General features: G+C 36.9%; 1 protein-coding gene across 14 annotated transcripts in view; it reads left to right on the top strand.

The window, feature by feature from the left end:
• The window catches only part of Nlgn1 (neuroligin 1), an 856,909-nt gene extending 850,189 nt beyond the window's left edge, over positions 1-6,720 (top strand). For all 14 annotated transcript variants that reach the window (XM_075950399.1, XM_075950390.1, XM_075950402.1 and 11 more), the window contains 2 exons: positions 2,188-2,977; positions 4,103-6,720. In XM_075950399.1, coding sequence (XP_075806514.1) covers positions 2,188-2,977; positions 4,103-4,925 — 1,613 coding nt within the window. In that variant the 3' untranslated portion in view covers positions 4,926-6,720. The remainder of the gene's footprint in view (positions 1-2,187; positions 2,978-4,102) is intronic.
• Positions 6,721-16,281: the final 9,561 nt, after the last annotated feature.

The raw sequence follows: 16,281 nt of genomic DNA, 5'->3' as shown, positions 1-16,281 counted from the left end.
TTTTTTCTCATGTATGCTTGCATGCCAGAAGAGGGCACCAGATCTCATTACAGATGGTTGTGAGCCACCATGTGGTTGCTGGGAATTGAACTCAGGACCTCTGGAAGAGCAGTCAGTGCTCTTAACCTCTGAGCCATCTCTCCAGCCCTGATGTAACAGTTTTAATTGAGTAGATATGCTGCTCTATAATAAAATTGCTTATTTTGAAGTGATAAAGGTAGAGCTTTTAATTAAGCAGATTAGATTCTCCTATTCTTAGTATGGAATGAGTGCTACTACTTAGCAAAGTTAACACTGGGAACTTATACAGAACTCTTGGGATCATGTGATCAAATGTGGGCCTAAAACCAGTGTCAGCCAGTATCCCAAGAGCACTGGATAAGGAGACAAATCAATTTAGCAGGTGCTCATCACTTGGCGGACAGTGAGCAGTAGTAGGACATGGTTCAGCAAGCAGCTGAGAGTCACCTTCCACCACACTCCTTATGGAAATATATCTGTTTCTCATTGGAGACAGACTTGACTTTGATCGTCTTCAAAACCCCTCCCAAGAGCTGCCTGATCCTACCAGGACGGCCATGGAAAATTCCCTGAAATTCTCAGATTGTCTCTACACACAAGGCAGACCTGGAATTTTGAGGCTATGAATCCAGTGAAGGTTTCCGTACTTCTCAGGCCTGCTGCTTCCAGGAGTCCCCCAAATCTCTCATATACTTAACAAAGCCTTCTCACCAATGCTAAAACCAATAGCTATCCTGGAATCATCTAATCACCAAGTTTCAAGTGATACTTAACATAATATGATAAATAACATTTGATATATTTAATGTCACTAAGTGCCTGAGATAGAAAGAATACTATTTTTAAATGATCACCTTTATTTTAGTCATAAATATTTTATTAGTAAAATACGTCTCTGCTCAAATATCAACAGACCCTCCATTTGCCACGTTGCTGAAATATCTATAATTTGCTCTGGTAAACTTTGCCCTATCAAAGCAAAATGTATTCAAGAAACCAAAAATAATTCAGTATTGTTTGCCCTTTTGAACATTTTTAAAAGTATCTAAAAATCACATTAATAACATACGCAAATACATAAGCATGTATGGAGAGAGCTCTGGAACCCATTCACACAAGACTTCCACATTTTGTGTAAAGAACTATTTTCTCATTAACATGCATAAATAATTGAGCATGGTTTTTAAGTGAATGAAAACTTACCCAAACCTGGAAGTGAATAGTAAACATGAATTTGTAAATAAAATAGATAACCTATATACTTTTAAAAATTCTATTAGCGAACACTCCAGTGAATCAAGTATATTTGTAAATTTTAATATCATACATCTCTTACTGCATGTGCAGCCATAATTTATAGCCGTTAAAGGAATCAAGTAAAACAAAAACAAACAAACTGGTCCATGTATGTGCTATGTTTTCTAATAAAAACAACAGCACACATTCAAAAGTAGAAAAAGTTTAATTACCTCCTTCACACTATTCCTGCTGATGTTTTTCTTCTAACTTAGTGAAGGCACTGCTTAGGTTGTCTTCTTCAGAAAGATGAATATTCATTGTATGGTATCTGTCAGAGAGATCTAGAAATAGTATGTCATAAGTTATATTCTGTTTTGTGTGATTATCAGTGACATCCCCAGGGTATTGACAAGTCTCAAGTCTTAATTTCTGTGTGAGGCCCAAACAATAATTTTTTCATATGTAATCTAGTAAAAAAGCATAACACAGCCATTTTGAGTAAAGCTGGATATGCATCCAAATTAAAAGAAAAATTTCAAGCAGACAATACAGCCTGATGAGAAGGCAGAGGGTAGAAATGGATTTATTCTGTCAGTGTTGATGATTGTCTCTATTACTCATTAAGTAAAATATTTGAATCCTTGAAATACCCATATTTTCTAACTTCACCTCTTATCCTTACTTTCTCTTTGAGAATTCAAAAATTTTGAAACCCAAAGAAAATTCCGTTGGAACTATAAGACCTAGGCCCACTTCACTGGTACTTTATACCCTGGGGATAGCTTTATGTACCTTCTCTCAGACATAAAGTATCTGTGTTTTCAGTTGTACTTGGGATATTATATACATGTCTTAAATATCAGATGTTACTTTGGAACCATAGCATTATTCAATAATCACGCAAAACTCTTGTTGATTTCCCCATAGGACTTTTTCAACGAGCAATAGCTCAAAGTGGAACAGCCCTTTCCAGCTGGGCTGTTAGTTTCCAGCCTGCAAAATATGCTCGAATGTTAGCCACAAAGGTGGGCTGCAATGTGTCAGATACAGTGGAGTTAGTGGAATGCCTACAGAAGAAGCCTTACAAAGAACTTGTCGATCAAGATGTGCAACCAGCCCGATACCACATAGCCTTTGGACCTGTGATCGATGGTGATGTCATTCCAGATGATCCTCAGATACTCATGGAACAAGGAGAGTTCCTCAACTATGACATCATGTTAGGAGTTAACCAAGGGGAAGGGTTGAAGTTTGTTGAAAATATAGTAGATAGTGATGATGGTATATCAGCCAGTGATTTTGACTTTGCTGTTTCTAATTTTGTTGATAATTTATATGGCTATCCTGAAGGGAAAGATGTTTTGAGAGAAACCATAAAATTCATGTATACTGACTGGGCTGATCGTCATAACCCCGAAACCAGAAGGAAGACGTTGTTGGCGTTGTTTACAGACCATCAGTGGGTAGCACCTGCTGTGGCTACAGCAGACCTTCACTCAAACTTTGGTTCGCCTACGTACTTCTATGCCTTCTATCATCATTGCCAAACAGATCAAGTTCCAGCTTGGGCTGATGCAGCTCATGGAGACGAGGTTCCCTATGTGCTGGGGATCCCCATGGTTGGCCCGACAGAGTTATTTCCTTGCAATTTCTCCAAGAATGATGTGATGCTGAGTGCAGTAGTAATGACATATTGGACGAATTTTGCTAAAACGGGGTATGTATCAGACAAATCAAGACAAATTATAACTTAGTTATAATTTTAATAGCAAATGACCTTTGAAATATTTTTAAACAATGTATATATGTGCTTAAATTGTCTAAAATATTTTTCTTTGTATGTTTGTTTCTTTGTTTTATGATTCCAGGGATTGAAACCAGGACCTTTCACATGCTAGAACACATACTCCATCACCATAGAGGATTTAACCCCATATTAAAAATTACTTTTATATTGTAGTGTTTTGAAGTTATTGCCTTACTACTTTTGGATCTTAAAAGTATATTAAGAAAGACTTGTATCTTTATTTTATTGCTCTATGGCAACATTACTTTGACTTCTCACTTACATTGGTCATAGAAATACAGTTTTCAGCAGTGACAAACATTGTGTCCTAGTACCTACCAGTTCATAATAGTGTATGCATAATACTCTATGAATACATAATATTTTATTCATCTTGGATTCAATGGATCTCACTTAACATAGAAAGGAACCTGAGTTTCTGGAAGCTTAATATACATACTCCTTTGCAGGGTTGGTAAGCAATGTGTTGATGTCGATATCTTCATATGCCAGTCCCAAACCCTGAATTCACTCTTCACTGCAATGCTGTTTTGGTTGCACTATTTCTAAGAAAAGTCAAACATGCTATGTGAATACCCAATCTTTTAAACTTTTGCTTAATATGATTAGTGTGCATGTGCGTGTGTGTGTGTCTGTGCACATGTATGTGCTCATGGGAAGAAGTGCTGTGCTGTACTTATGGATGTTAGAAGACAACTTTTGTGGAGTTTGTTCTTTCCTCCTTCCTGTCCACTGATTCCGGGGATTGAACTCACGCGGGCAGGTTTGTCCAGCAAACCCATAGACGGCTGAGCCTTTTCTTATGAACCTTTTGACTAGATGGTAATCTCGAAATAAACAGGGAAAACGAATGTGAAACTCTTTTACTTAAATTGCTAAATTGAAGTGGCAAGTTAATATTAGAACATAATCTAATATTTTGCTGAGTTAACTCTTCAATTAAACATTAAACATAATATTTTGACTAACTAAGAAAAAGAGTAAAACATGTGTGTCCTCATCGATTCTTTCTTGTCTTTCCACCCCTTTTCCTAGTGATCCAAATCAACCAGTTCCTCAAGATACAAAATTCATTCATACCAAGCCCAACCGCTTTGAAGAAGTAGCATGGACCAGATATTCCCAGAAAGACCAACTTTATCTCCACATTGGCTTAAAACCAAGAGTCAAAGAGCATTACAGAGCCAATAAGGTAAATCTCTGGCTGGAGCTGGTACCTCATCTGCATAATCTCAATGACATTTCTCAGTATACCTCGACAACAACGAAAGTGCCATCCACAGACATCACTCTCAGACCGACCAGGAAAAATTCCACACCTGTCACGTCAGCTTTTCCTACTGCCAAACAGGAAGATCCCAAACAGCAACCGAGTCCCTTCTCGGTGGATCAGAGGGACTACTCCACAGAGCTGAGTGTCACCATCGCTGTGGGGGCGTCTCTGCTGTTTCTGAACATCTTGGCTTTCGCTGCCCTGTACTACAAGAAGGATAAGCGGAGACACGATGTCCACCGGAGGTGTAGCCCTCAGCGCACAGCCACCAACGACCTGACCCATGCTCCAGAAGAGGAAATCATGTCCCTTCAAATGAAGCACACTGACTTGGATCATGAGTGTGAGTCCATCCATCCACACGAGGTGGTTCTTCGGACCGCCTGCCCCCCAGATTATACCCTAGCAATGAGGAGGTCACCTGATGATGTTCCTTTAATGACACCAAACACTATCACAATGATTCCCAACACTATACCAGGGATTCAGCCCTTACACACATTCAACACATTTACTGGAGGACAGAACAATACACTGCCCCATCCCCACCCCCACCCCCATTCACATTCAACAACCAGGGTATAGCCAGATGAGAGAGACAAACTGCTTTTTTTTCTGATGGAGTGCAGTAAAGATTATTGAAGATTCCTTGGCTTTCAACTTGGAAGACTCTCACTATTTAATTAAGGAGGAATATTATGTGAATATACATATCAAGAACTTTGGGGGTTTTGAGAAATGAATTGTATATAGATATACACACAAATCAACTTTAAAAAAACAAATTTCAATTGCTTGAAGCAATTGTTCTGAATGATACTTTTTCATTCACATTCAAGAATTAATTTGTTGAAGATTTAAGTTACATACTGGAGTTAGGCATGTGGAACACCAAACAGGAAAGTACTGTGTCTGAAATACCTAAAAAAAAAAAAAAAGAAAAAAAGAAAAGAAACGAAACGAAAATCAACTATGAATATGCACAAGGGACACACCAATGGAATGTCAGATAATTTTCGTCAGTTTTCATTTGGAGCCCTTTTATTGTGTAGACCATATTTGCATAAGTACACAGGGCACCGATGCTGTTAATGACATAGCAAAGGCTCATGCTGAATATTGCCAGTAAAACCAAGAAGTCTACGGACTGGCAGGTACAACATTATCACATAAGTGCTGTCAGTACTAAGTCGTGGGGATCAAGGAGACTGGATATTTTTAGCACGATGTGCATGATAATTTATATGCTTGGTGGCTGTGCTGCTGATTAAGACGTAATTAAAATTCTTCTCATCCCATTGGAGTTTTTAATAGGAACTTCCTCCATCAATTGGCAGAACCTAAAGAAGATTTTATAAGGGGCAAAAGTAATTACAATAAAATAATTTGCAGTAGTTTCGATAATAGAGGGAATAGTTATTAAAGTCTATGGAGAAACTATAGGTACAGAGGTGAATACTCACTGATATGAGTCCCAGAAAATTTCCTTTGAGTTTAATGTTCTTTTCATACCCATAGAAGTAATTTATAGAAATACACTCTAATTGGACACGTGTTAGCTGCAGATCTATAATTTGCTGCGGGTTTGTTACTCTGAAGTTTGTCCCTTTAGGTCAGGTGAAGTGCCACAGTTTTTCAGGGTGTAAGGATGCCCCAATAGTACCGCTCTGATTACAGTCCTCAGTTAATTGATTTACTCATGTTGCATGGCAAAATGTTTACTACTACTAATTCAATATCAAGTTCAGTCCCCTTCACACTGCTTCTCTTTCTCATGGAGGTTCACCTGAATTTCCTCATGAGATCTCAGTAGAGGACAACATAGGTGCAGAAGCTAGGGCAGTCAACAGCTGGAGGGTTCGTCTTTCACACATGTGCAATTTCAGATGAATTATCTAAGACCGCAGGAAACTCTGAAACCCTGTTGTTTACCAGTAATATCAGTATACCACAGACCTTTCCAAATGTTTGTATATGTAATCAGATGTACATTTATATTAAAGATGAGATGGACTTAAAGAGCACATCCTGATAAAATGATTTCTCTCTTATCTGTACTATATTTCTATTAGACTAAAGTTATGTGATTTTTTTTTACCTTTTTTCAGATGACTAGCAATTTTGATAGTTTGTAAGATAACGCAAAGGACTTTCTCTGACTAACTGAAGTAACAGAAACCTTTCTTTCCAGCTACCCTTTTTCAAGAATTGAAAGCTTATTATACAAAAGAAAACACTTGTATACTACTTGATGGGAAGGACTTTGTGTATCTATCTCGGCCACGTCAGTGGTCCCTGGGGGAAATAAAGATAATCTGGATAATGGCAAATAGACACCTGCTAAGGGACATGGTCTTTGTCATTAAAAAGCTAAAATGTTTGTTGTTGTTTTGTCTTTTATTTTGTTTTTCCAAAAAAGAATTCTAAAACAAAAGAAACAAGAGTGTCTCAGAGTCATTTTTCTAGAACGGTCTGGGTTTGGAAGACATCTAGGCAACTGCAGAAAACATAGCTGTGTTCTGAAAAGCAGGTCTCCTTTCAAATGAGACTCCAAAAACTTCAATGCCACTAGCTTAGAAATCCCAGTACTCGTAAAAAACATTACCTTTGTGATTTTTAAATACCCTTCCCCAAGGCACCATACAAACATGGCGCCCATTGCTTTCACTTAAAAACACAAGCTCTTACGTTGCTCACCAGGGGAAAAATCTACCGGAAAAGAGAAATAAAGGTGAAATATTTCATGAAGTAAGTTATCTCTGCTCATAATACAGAGTGGTTAGATGAGGATACATTTAAAAAGTGCTCTCCTTCAGGAGAATCTGCAAGTGCTAAGAAAGATATTGACCTAACACTAAAAGATAAAAATCTACTTCAAGAAACTTATATGATTATAGCTTCTACTCCAAAGTACTAAATATCAATAAAATGTTAAGAATTGTTCCACTTAACATACCGTCTCTGTCATGAGCAAAGTCTGCAACATCCAGAGTAGTCTACTCGGCATTGTTGACTGAGCTGATTACGCTTTAGACTTTGAGCTGCCCCTGCAAACGAAGGAGAAGAGCTGGGTAGCAGCTGAAGACTGTTTAGTCATCAGACTGACTGGCACTGTATTAGGCAAACGGTGCAATCAGAAACAGAAGAGACAGCAAATGAGTTGTGAATGGCGACTTTCATGGTCATTAATTCCTTCATCCTGTGACGTCTCAGTGGTTGTTCTGTTTCTATATTGTTATGAAAGCATACTACATTTCTCTAGTGTCTACTTTTTGACAGGACAGTTTCTGCTCCGTGTTCATTTAGGGGAATATTTTAGAAAATAGACCACAGCCTGAGTGTCTTCTGGAACTGAAGGCAAACAAAGCAATCGGTTTTGGGGCCTGCCCTCTAGGGGTGTGGCTAAGGGATTGGGAAACAGTGTGAGCAGCTAGTAGGGTTTGTTTTTTACAAACTCTGGCTTCCAGAACATAATAAAATGATGTCTTGTATTAACTGTCTGCAAAGCTGAAATATAGTTTTAAATAAAAACAAACATTTGGCATTTTTATTCAGTTTTACCTATTGTGTTTGATTGTATTTATCTAGAAGATAATTTCCCTGGGGGTGGGTAAAGAGAATACTAAATTAAAGAAATATTTTAGCATTATTAATCAATTCTCACAAGTACGGGACTGTGAGAACTCAGACGTCAAGGCAAAATAAACTTGTTTGGCATTTTGTTTCTCTATAATTTTGCCAACATTCATCAAAAGATTTATGTTGCTTTCAGTATGAGCTTAGAAATGTGGAGATGCCAGATTTAATAGTTAAAATGTCATTAAATAACATATGTAATGTTGAATGTGGATAAAATCTAGTTTGCTATAAATATCTAATAAATTTGAACACTACCATTTATGTCATTTGGAATATAATTTTCTGAATCATCACAAATATCCAATTTAGAGACATTTTTAGCTCAAAGCAGAAATTATGTAATTCATTTTAAATCTAAAAGTTGATCCAGCGCATACTTTAGTGAAGACATTTGGCACATAGGAAAGGAAAAAAAAATAGCAACACAAACTTTAAAAGAATTTCTAAGGAATAACACTGTGTTATTCTGTTACCCATGTGGGATGCCTATCTTCAAATTCTCTACCTGTACTTCCAACAGTAATGATTTCACTGGTTGGTATAGTCAGCCTGACATGCATATAAACATTCAGAAAGGACACAGACAATGGGGCAACTACCCCAGCCTTACAAGAGTTGAAGCTTCAGAAACACTGGTGTCTTTTCTTTGGCAAGTCTCACTGAAGTATTTTCACACAGCCAGATGATGAATGGGATGAATGGAATTCCTCGGATGCTGTCAATTACCATGACAGTCCTTTGATGCTTGCAATTTTGTTTACTTCTGTGTGATTGGTTCAAACTGCTGGCCTTTTATTCCCAGTAATTAGCTGTTATAGACTATCACTTTTTAATGTGAGTGAAAATTTGATAATTTGGTTATACTTGCTCCCACATAAATTTAATTAATGAGCACATCCCTGCTGAGATTTTGTTATCATCCATTTAATTATCTTGCCAAGTTGTCTTCATTTCTTGGTCACTAGAGTAAGGGGAGGTCTCCTGCACTGGGCATGTGAACAATAAAAACTCCAGATTTTCCTTAAAACTCCAAGTTTCCAACTGATGTAAAACATCATTGGGCTGACTTGACTCTTTCTTTTAAATTATGGTTTGGTTTTAATCTAACACTTAGCTGTATTTTTATTTAAGTCAGAAATAAATTCTACTTGTTTATCATTACACAAACACAAACTGTAAAAAACCTTGTACAGCTTTTAAGTGACTTTTCTTTCTGGTGTTTTATTTAGAAAATATAATTTTGTTTTTAAATTTGTACCTTCTGGTAATATCATTTAAAGGATAAAATAGAATGGCTATGGTATCCATTGCAAATAAAGAAAATTTATTTAGAAGTTGTGATTTTAATTTGATTTTTGTATCATATCAAAGAAGTCCAAATATTCCTTTGGAAAGATTGAGGTAAATTTTTGGTATAAATGGTAATTATTTGTGCATCCGATTTTAACACTGCTTAAGAAGGAAAACTTATAATTCTAGCAAACTTTCAGAGAGTGGTGGCAGGGAGATCTTGTATCGAAAAAACTATTTTAACTGGGTAAAATTATTTTAGAAGCAGGCAATCATTATGAGTGAACAAAAATTCAAGTCATATCTAATTTTTCTATTGACCTATTGCATCCTCTATTGGATACATACTCTGTACACATTGTATGCTATACAGGTTGGCCCTGTCGGATGCCTATGCTAACAGAGTGCACTTCATGTCCTCTAAATATGTACAAATGAGACAGGACTTTGTTGTCTACCAAACACCAAACCAATGCTCTAGCACTCTGATTTAAATGGTAGCAATTTATGAGTTAAAGAAACTTGTGAACATTTAATAACAAACACTCAGCAGCTGACGTTCAAATAGACAAATGACATTTTCAGAATTGATGGCTATAATGTGGAATAATTAAAAGGACTTTGGTGTTTATTATACATTTCGTCTAAAGTCATATTGGTCAGCAAGCCAATGGGAATGCCTCAGTGGTCAGGAAGTCCCCACTCCATTTGTGTTTGAATAGGCACCACTCTCAGTAGAAATGCGCTTGTCATCAAGTACCACCATGGTTTCCAAGTAGTTCGGACTTTTTTAAACAGCAGGCAGTTTTCTTCTGTTTGGCACACACAATGATGAATGTGTCCTTGCAACATCATCCTGTTATCCACAGATGCAGGAACAGGGACCATTCTAACTTTTAGGAAACAGTGGTATGATCTCTTTAGTACTTGGTGAGTTTAGAGAAACATAGTGAAAAGTCGAGTTGGAGAATTTGGAATTGGCCTGTTAGGAAAACAGAGGGGGCAAATACAAAATGTTTGCGGAAAGATCAGGAAATACAGAAAGAGAAAAATCTTTAAGTTTTAAACTATTGATTTGTCTCCAAATAAGTTTTTGATTGATGTGTGGTGGTTTGTGAAAAGGAGAACATTCAAACCATAAATCTATTGAGATTAAGACTAGAGATTCAAATAGAAAAAAAGCAGCCTAAAGTCCTAAATATGTTCCTTAAATTTTTATATAGAAGCAATATTTTCCAGTAAAATGCTGTTAGTGTGAGTACTGCCTTCTGTCCCGCTCTGGAGCACTACCCTGAAGATCTTTGACTAAGGCATTTCTCTCTCTCCTGAGAACACCACACTTCATTCGGAGAGCAGCCTCCTCTACATGAGGAGAGGTCCCTTCTGCTGCTATTAACCCTTCTGTTTCCTGGCTTTGCAGTGTACGGTTTATGCCTACTTCTTCAATGGTGTTGAATTTAGGGGGAGGGAGTTCTGAAAATTAGATTTAATGGACACTGGCTTCTTCTGTTCTGAGGCCAGTTAGACCAGTGAAAGTCTCTCAACAGTGACAGGTGTTAGTCAGATCATTCCTTAGCAAATGATACCCACTGTGTGTTAGACTGCTTGGGAAGTCTTATATTCTAGGTTCAATTCTGGTACCTGCTAAACTATGGTTATCAAACTTGGAATAAATTCAACGATGTGAGCTGATTGAGATTATTTTCTATACTATCTAGGATAGCACAGTATTGCCCCCTTTCTCTATTTCGTATGCTTCAAAATAATAGAATAGCATTTCCTGGCTTCGTTAGACCATCAAATCTATTTCACTGCACAAGTGTCACACACGTGGATGATGGCAACCTTTAATACCAGCTTCTTATCTTGCCTTCTCTGCACCCATATTCTGCTGAAAGACTCATCACAGAATATGGCATGGCCAGCTTAAGGTGTATCTCACCATCATCTCCTGGCCTCTGCCTTAGTCCTCACTGGTAGCTGTGAACTATTTTCCTTAGATATGCACCATGGGTCTGTAATTCTAACCTAGTGACTATATTTTTGGAATTTTTGTCCTTGTATTTATGTAGGGTTTTTTTGATAGCTATAAGAACTCTATAGCCAACTTGTCTGTAAAGATAAATGTCACATCTTCCATAAATCATTCTCTCTTCAGAATAAAATTCCTCACCCCCAAAATTCCTAAATCCTTTACCATTTCAATCACTGTTCTGCGAATTTATTCTCAAGCAGTATGTTAGACGGTACAAAGTCTAGAATTACGCAACAAACCCTTCGATATGGTCCAGTGTCTCCACCCCCACTTCTCTGACTACTTATTTGGTAATTTCTGATGCTATGCCCGTCTGAACAGGCGCAGGCATCTGTAATTCAGATGGAGACTGATTACTGATGTGGCAAACCTCAGGTCAGTTATCGAAGACTGAAAAAAGCATAAGCCCTGTTCTCATGTGAGTAGCAGTCAACTAACTGTCTTTCTGTCTACACGCATAGCCCAAGAGAGATTATCAGATTCATCCCATGATCAATTTGCTTTCATTTAAAATAATTATTGTATATCAAAGCTAGCCGTGGTAGGACACTTGTCATGCTTATTCTGAATTTTCGCTTTGGGATTTCTATGCTGCTGGCACTTTACATTAAATGGTGGGTGGTTAAATAGAAGGAATTCTCATACAAGTCATCAATAATAACGTGCTGATTTAGACTTGTGTATATTTTGTTCTTGAGCTAGCATCTCAATATGTTGCCCTGGCACAGCAGTAACTCACAGAGATTTGCCTCTGCCTCTGCTTCTGCTTATTTCTCCCTTGTCTCTTTCTGCCTCCTGAAGGCTGCGGTTAAAAGCTAAGCCACCATGCCCAGTCAGTTCATCATAGTCTTAAAGTTAGAGTGCTTAGTGGAAAGGGAAGACGCTGGGGGTGTAGCTCAGTGGTATAGCGTGAGTACTATGTAGGAAGCCTTGAGTTCAACCTAAGCGAAGGAGAGAGAGAGTATGAAAGTGAGGGTATCCATGCGACTAGTTTATATGGAAGATAGAAGTAACTAAAACAACTCGAAAATTTATCCTTAACCAATAAAAATGATGCACAATAAAAATGGCACACATTTTTAATTCTAATACTCAAGAGGAAGGTTGTGATTTTTATAGCAACACCCTGTCTCAAACAGAGAAAAATACTCTTTGATTAATGACATTTTTAAAGAGGACAATGATTTATTTGTTTACAGACATGAGATAGTTAAAAGTCAAGAACAGTCAAAATCCTCAAGATTGAAAGAACAATAATCAGAGTCTTTGCAACCACATTTTAAGAAATCCCCTAAAGCTCTTTCTGGTAGAGCAGCCTAGTGCCAATAAAAGACTGACAACTGGAGCCCAGCAGCAACCTCACAGACCAGCCTTGGAAGAGCACAGAACTTTGCATGTGTCTATAGTGCTCTGCCGATAAAAGACTCCTTAAATAGGATCTGTCCACACGAGGAAAAATACCACTGCCATACTGGATAAAATATTTAATCCTAGATGACTGAAAATACAATCTTGACAATTTATCTTCAAATATTTTAGAACACATATAGAAATATTATCATTTTGTTAAGGTAGAGTCAAAAATAGTAAACAATATACAAATTTGATGAAACAATAAAGGGGAAGTAATAAGTAAAAATTAAAATCTCTGAGTGTCAGGTAACCATTTGTTACAAAATGAAACATAGCACCTAGTGTAAGTCAATGTTTGCATCACACACAAGAAACAAAATCCTACTAAATGTGTTCAGTAGAAAATCCTGTAAATCACCAAGTCAAAGATACATGTTGAGAAAATAAACCGATTAAATATTATTTCTCTTACTATAATCCTCACAAAAAAATTAGAAAGGGAAAATATACAAACATTTAAAAAGAACAGGATAGAAGATTAACGGCCAAAGCTTCTAGAAGCTTATCGAAGATCGAAAGCTAATGCTCTAAAATTACTAACAATGCAGCATAATTTAAACCAGGGCTAGAATAGTGAAGAGCTGTTTGATATAGCTCAAATAGAAGGAATAAAATTTTCAGTGAAGATTTAATTCAAAGAAATTAGAGAATACTTTGAGGATGGTAGAATTTGTCTAAAGAAATAAAAGTTTAAAGGAAGAAAAGTCAAAAGTAGGAGACAAGGGAGAAAGTGAAAGAGTAAGGAAGGGAGGCAGGGCGTGAAAAAGGAAGAGAAGAGGGGAGGATGAAAGGGAAGGAAGGAGGAAGAGAGAAATGATAAAAGAGGAGAAAAGAAGAATAAACAGAAGTCAAACATGTGCCGAGAACCTAAAGATAAGGTGTGGGTAAAATCCTCAAAGAGAAAATTCAGGTGAGAAAAGAAAGCAAAATCAATGAAACAACTATTCCATTAAGAGTGCTAGATGCTAGATACTGAGGCATCAGCCTTCAAAAGTGATGCTTTGAGAAAGGAGAAATTGAAATGGCAAATGGCAAGAGGAAACGTGAGTGTAAACTAATGGTTCTTAGATCTAGCCATAAAATCCCTTCGCAAGTACGACAGTGTTCAAGAGACTCCTATCAGTAAAGTTTAGCAATGTTATTCCAATGGGTATTTCCTGAGACAATGGCCAGATAATGACCATCAGAGAGCAAAGACCAAATGAGCATTGGAATGCCAAGGGTAGAGTGTTTGTCATTATAGAAGATGAAAATTCAGGCACAGGCTAACAATTAGAAACAGGAAGTCATAATGGGAGTCATAGGGAAATATTTAGTTACTTTCAATAATTATATTTGCATTGGTGTCACTTGCATCTTTTAATCTAAAATCACCTTGCTCTAATTTCCATATAATTCAGTTGTTTATAAAAACCATTAACTTAAAATATTAGCTTTGCAGGAACCACTCTTTAGTGATAAATCAACAAAGAAAAACAAGGTATCTAGTCAGCTCCAAAAGTGTGACCATGCATAGAAAAGGAAAGGAATTATGACTGAAGTGAGCATAGGTACAGCATTAGGGATGTCTTGGAGAACAGACTGGTTAATCTGGATACTCTCGCCCCACTTAGGGTATTTTCCCCTCTTAATGTTATATTATTCCAAACACTTATTTCATAGAGTTGTTCTGTTTGTGGTATATTGTGCAGTAAATTATTAAGACTGTAATAAAATCAAAATATCACATGAAAATATTTTCAACCAGGTTTATGAACATTGTAATTCTCACTGTAAACAATGGGGGAAGTATTCAATGACGAACACAACTCTGAATGTCTAAACCGCAAGATAGAAGAAAAGATCCGAGGCTTCCTAGGTGGGAACCAGAGGGATCTGTACCATCACTTGTAGTACTTAACACACTGTCTAACCGCATTCATGGTTCTGAGAAAAGTTATGATCAGCTCAGAATCTCATATCTTAACAAAAATATGACTGTAGGGCATCAGTTCATAGAGAGATGGATGCAGGGGAAAGAGAAGAAAACCAAGACCATAGTTCAAGGGCTAGAAGAGAACTCAAGTGTGGAAATGACAAGCCCAGACAATAAAATTAAAATTCATAAACTATCTGCTGTTTTGAAGGCTGTGTGGTTTCAAAAATAATATTTGTAGTTTTTCCAATAAGGATTTATAAAATTATAATTAAATGGTAATTATAAATGCAGAGAACAAAGCAGAATGTGCTATAGGAAATGGAATGCAGTTTCAAGTTTGTGCACATGAAGGACAGCGTGCTTACAAGATGATTTTTATCAATGGCTGAAATCAGGATGCTTTCATTACGACACTGTTTCTGGTTGACTTTCAAGAATGTTCTTCCAATTTCCATTCCCACTAAGAGCATATTAGAGAACCTGTTTCTCTTTAGCTGATAATGTGATAATCAATTTTTATCTTTTCCATTATAATAAAAATGGAATTTAGTTATTGTATTAATTTACATTTTAAAATTGAAGTAATTCATCTTTTCTTGTGGTTATAAGCCATTGCCTTTCTTTTATATATTTAGCATACTCCTTTACTTTGTATCTATTTTCTATGGTTTATAAGTCTCTATTAGGATTAGAGGCATTATGTTGATAAATAAAGTCTCTGCTTTTGTCACGTGTGTTGTAAATATTTCTATTCCATGTTTTTATTTTTATAATCCGTGGGTTTTCTGAGAGACAAAAATGCTCACATTTTACGATTTAAATGTATTTGCATTTCTTCTGTGTTTTCTGAATTTTTTTTTCTTGCTTACAAAGAATTGCCCAATCCAATATTATTTTATCCACAGTTAGAGGGTATAGTAGACCCATTTGTGTTTAAGAAATCAAGGCAACAGAAGCTTGAGGCTGCTGTCTCAGAATGTCTGTGGTCAGGAGGAAGAGGACTGGATGAATTCAGCTCATTTTCTCCTTTAGTTTAGGAAATGCTGCCTCCCTCATTTGTGAGGTTCTTCATTTCTCAATTAACCCAATCCTGACCATCTCTCATAGAGGCTAACCTCATGAACCTTATCCCGTGAAGAAACACTTTGTGGTTTATCTCCTACTTGGTTCTAGAACCTGCCGTGTTGATAGTAGTAACCATTAAAGGAGCTTTAGATCATGAAGTATGTTCATATTTTAAAAATATTTTTCTTTACCTTACATATTCTAGTTATACATCATGTGACATATAAATGCATGCATATAACGTTTAATGGCAAGGATAGCTAATATTTTCAACTATTTATCATTCTTTCACCCTAAGAACATTGGAAATCCTCTCAGTGATTTGGGGATGTATGAGTAAATTGTCCACCGCAGTAACGATACTGTGCCATAGAGCACTGCAGCTCTCTGCCGCTTCTCAGCTGCCCAGGGCACCTGCTCGCCATCCTGTTTGTATTCATCCCTGGCTCTGGCAATCACGGTCCTGCCGTCCACTTCCATGAATATATCAGGTGCCACTTAATATTAAGAATTTTTTGGGGGGGAGGCGGTCGCACATTTGTAGAGCCCCATAATCACAAGAAAATGTACGGAACAAAAGC

Source organism: Microtus pennsylvanicus, chromosome 16 (genome assembly GCF_037038515.1).
Source record: "Microtus pennsylvanicus isolate mMicPen1 chromosome 16, mMicPen1.hap1, whole genome shotgun sequence".
In the NCBI taxonomy this organism is placed as follows: Eukaryota; Metazoa; Chordata; class Mammalia; order Rodentia; family Cricetidae; genus Microtus; species Microtus pennsylvanicus.
Note: the sequence above shows the minus strand (reverse complement) of the source record. Positions and strands in the feature narration are given on the sequence as shown.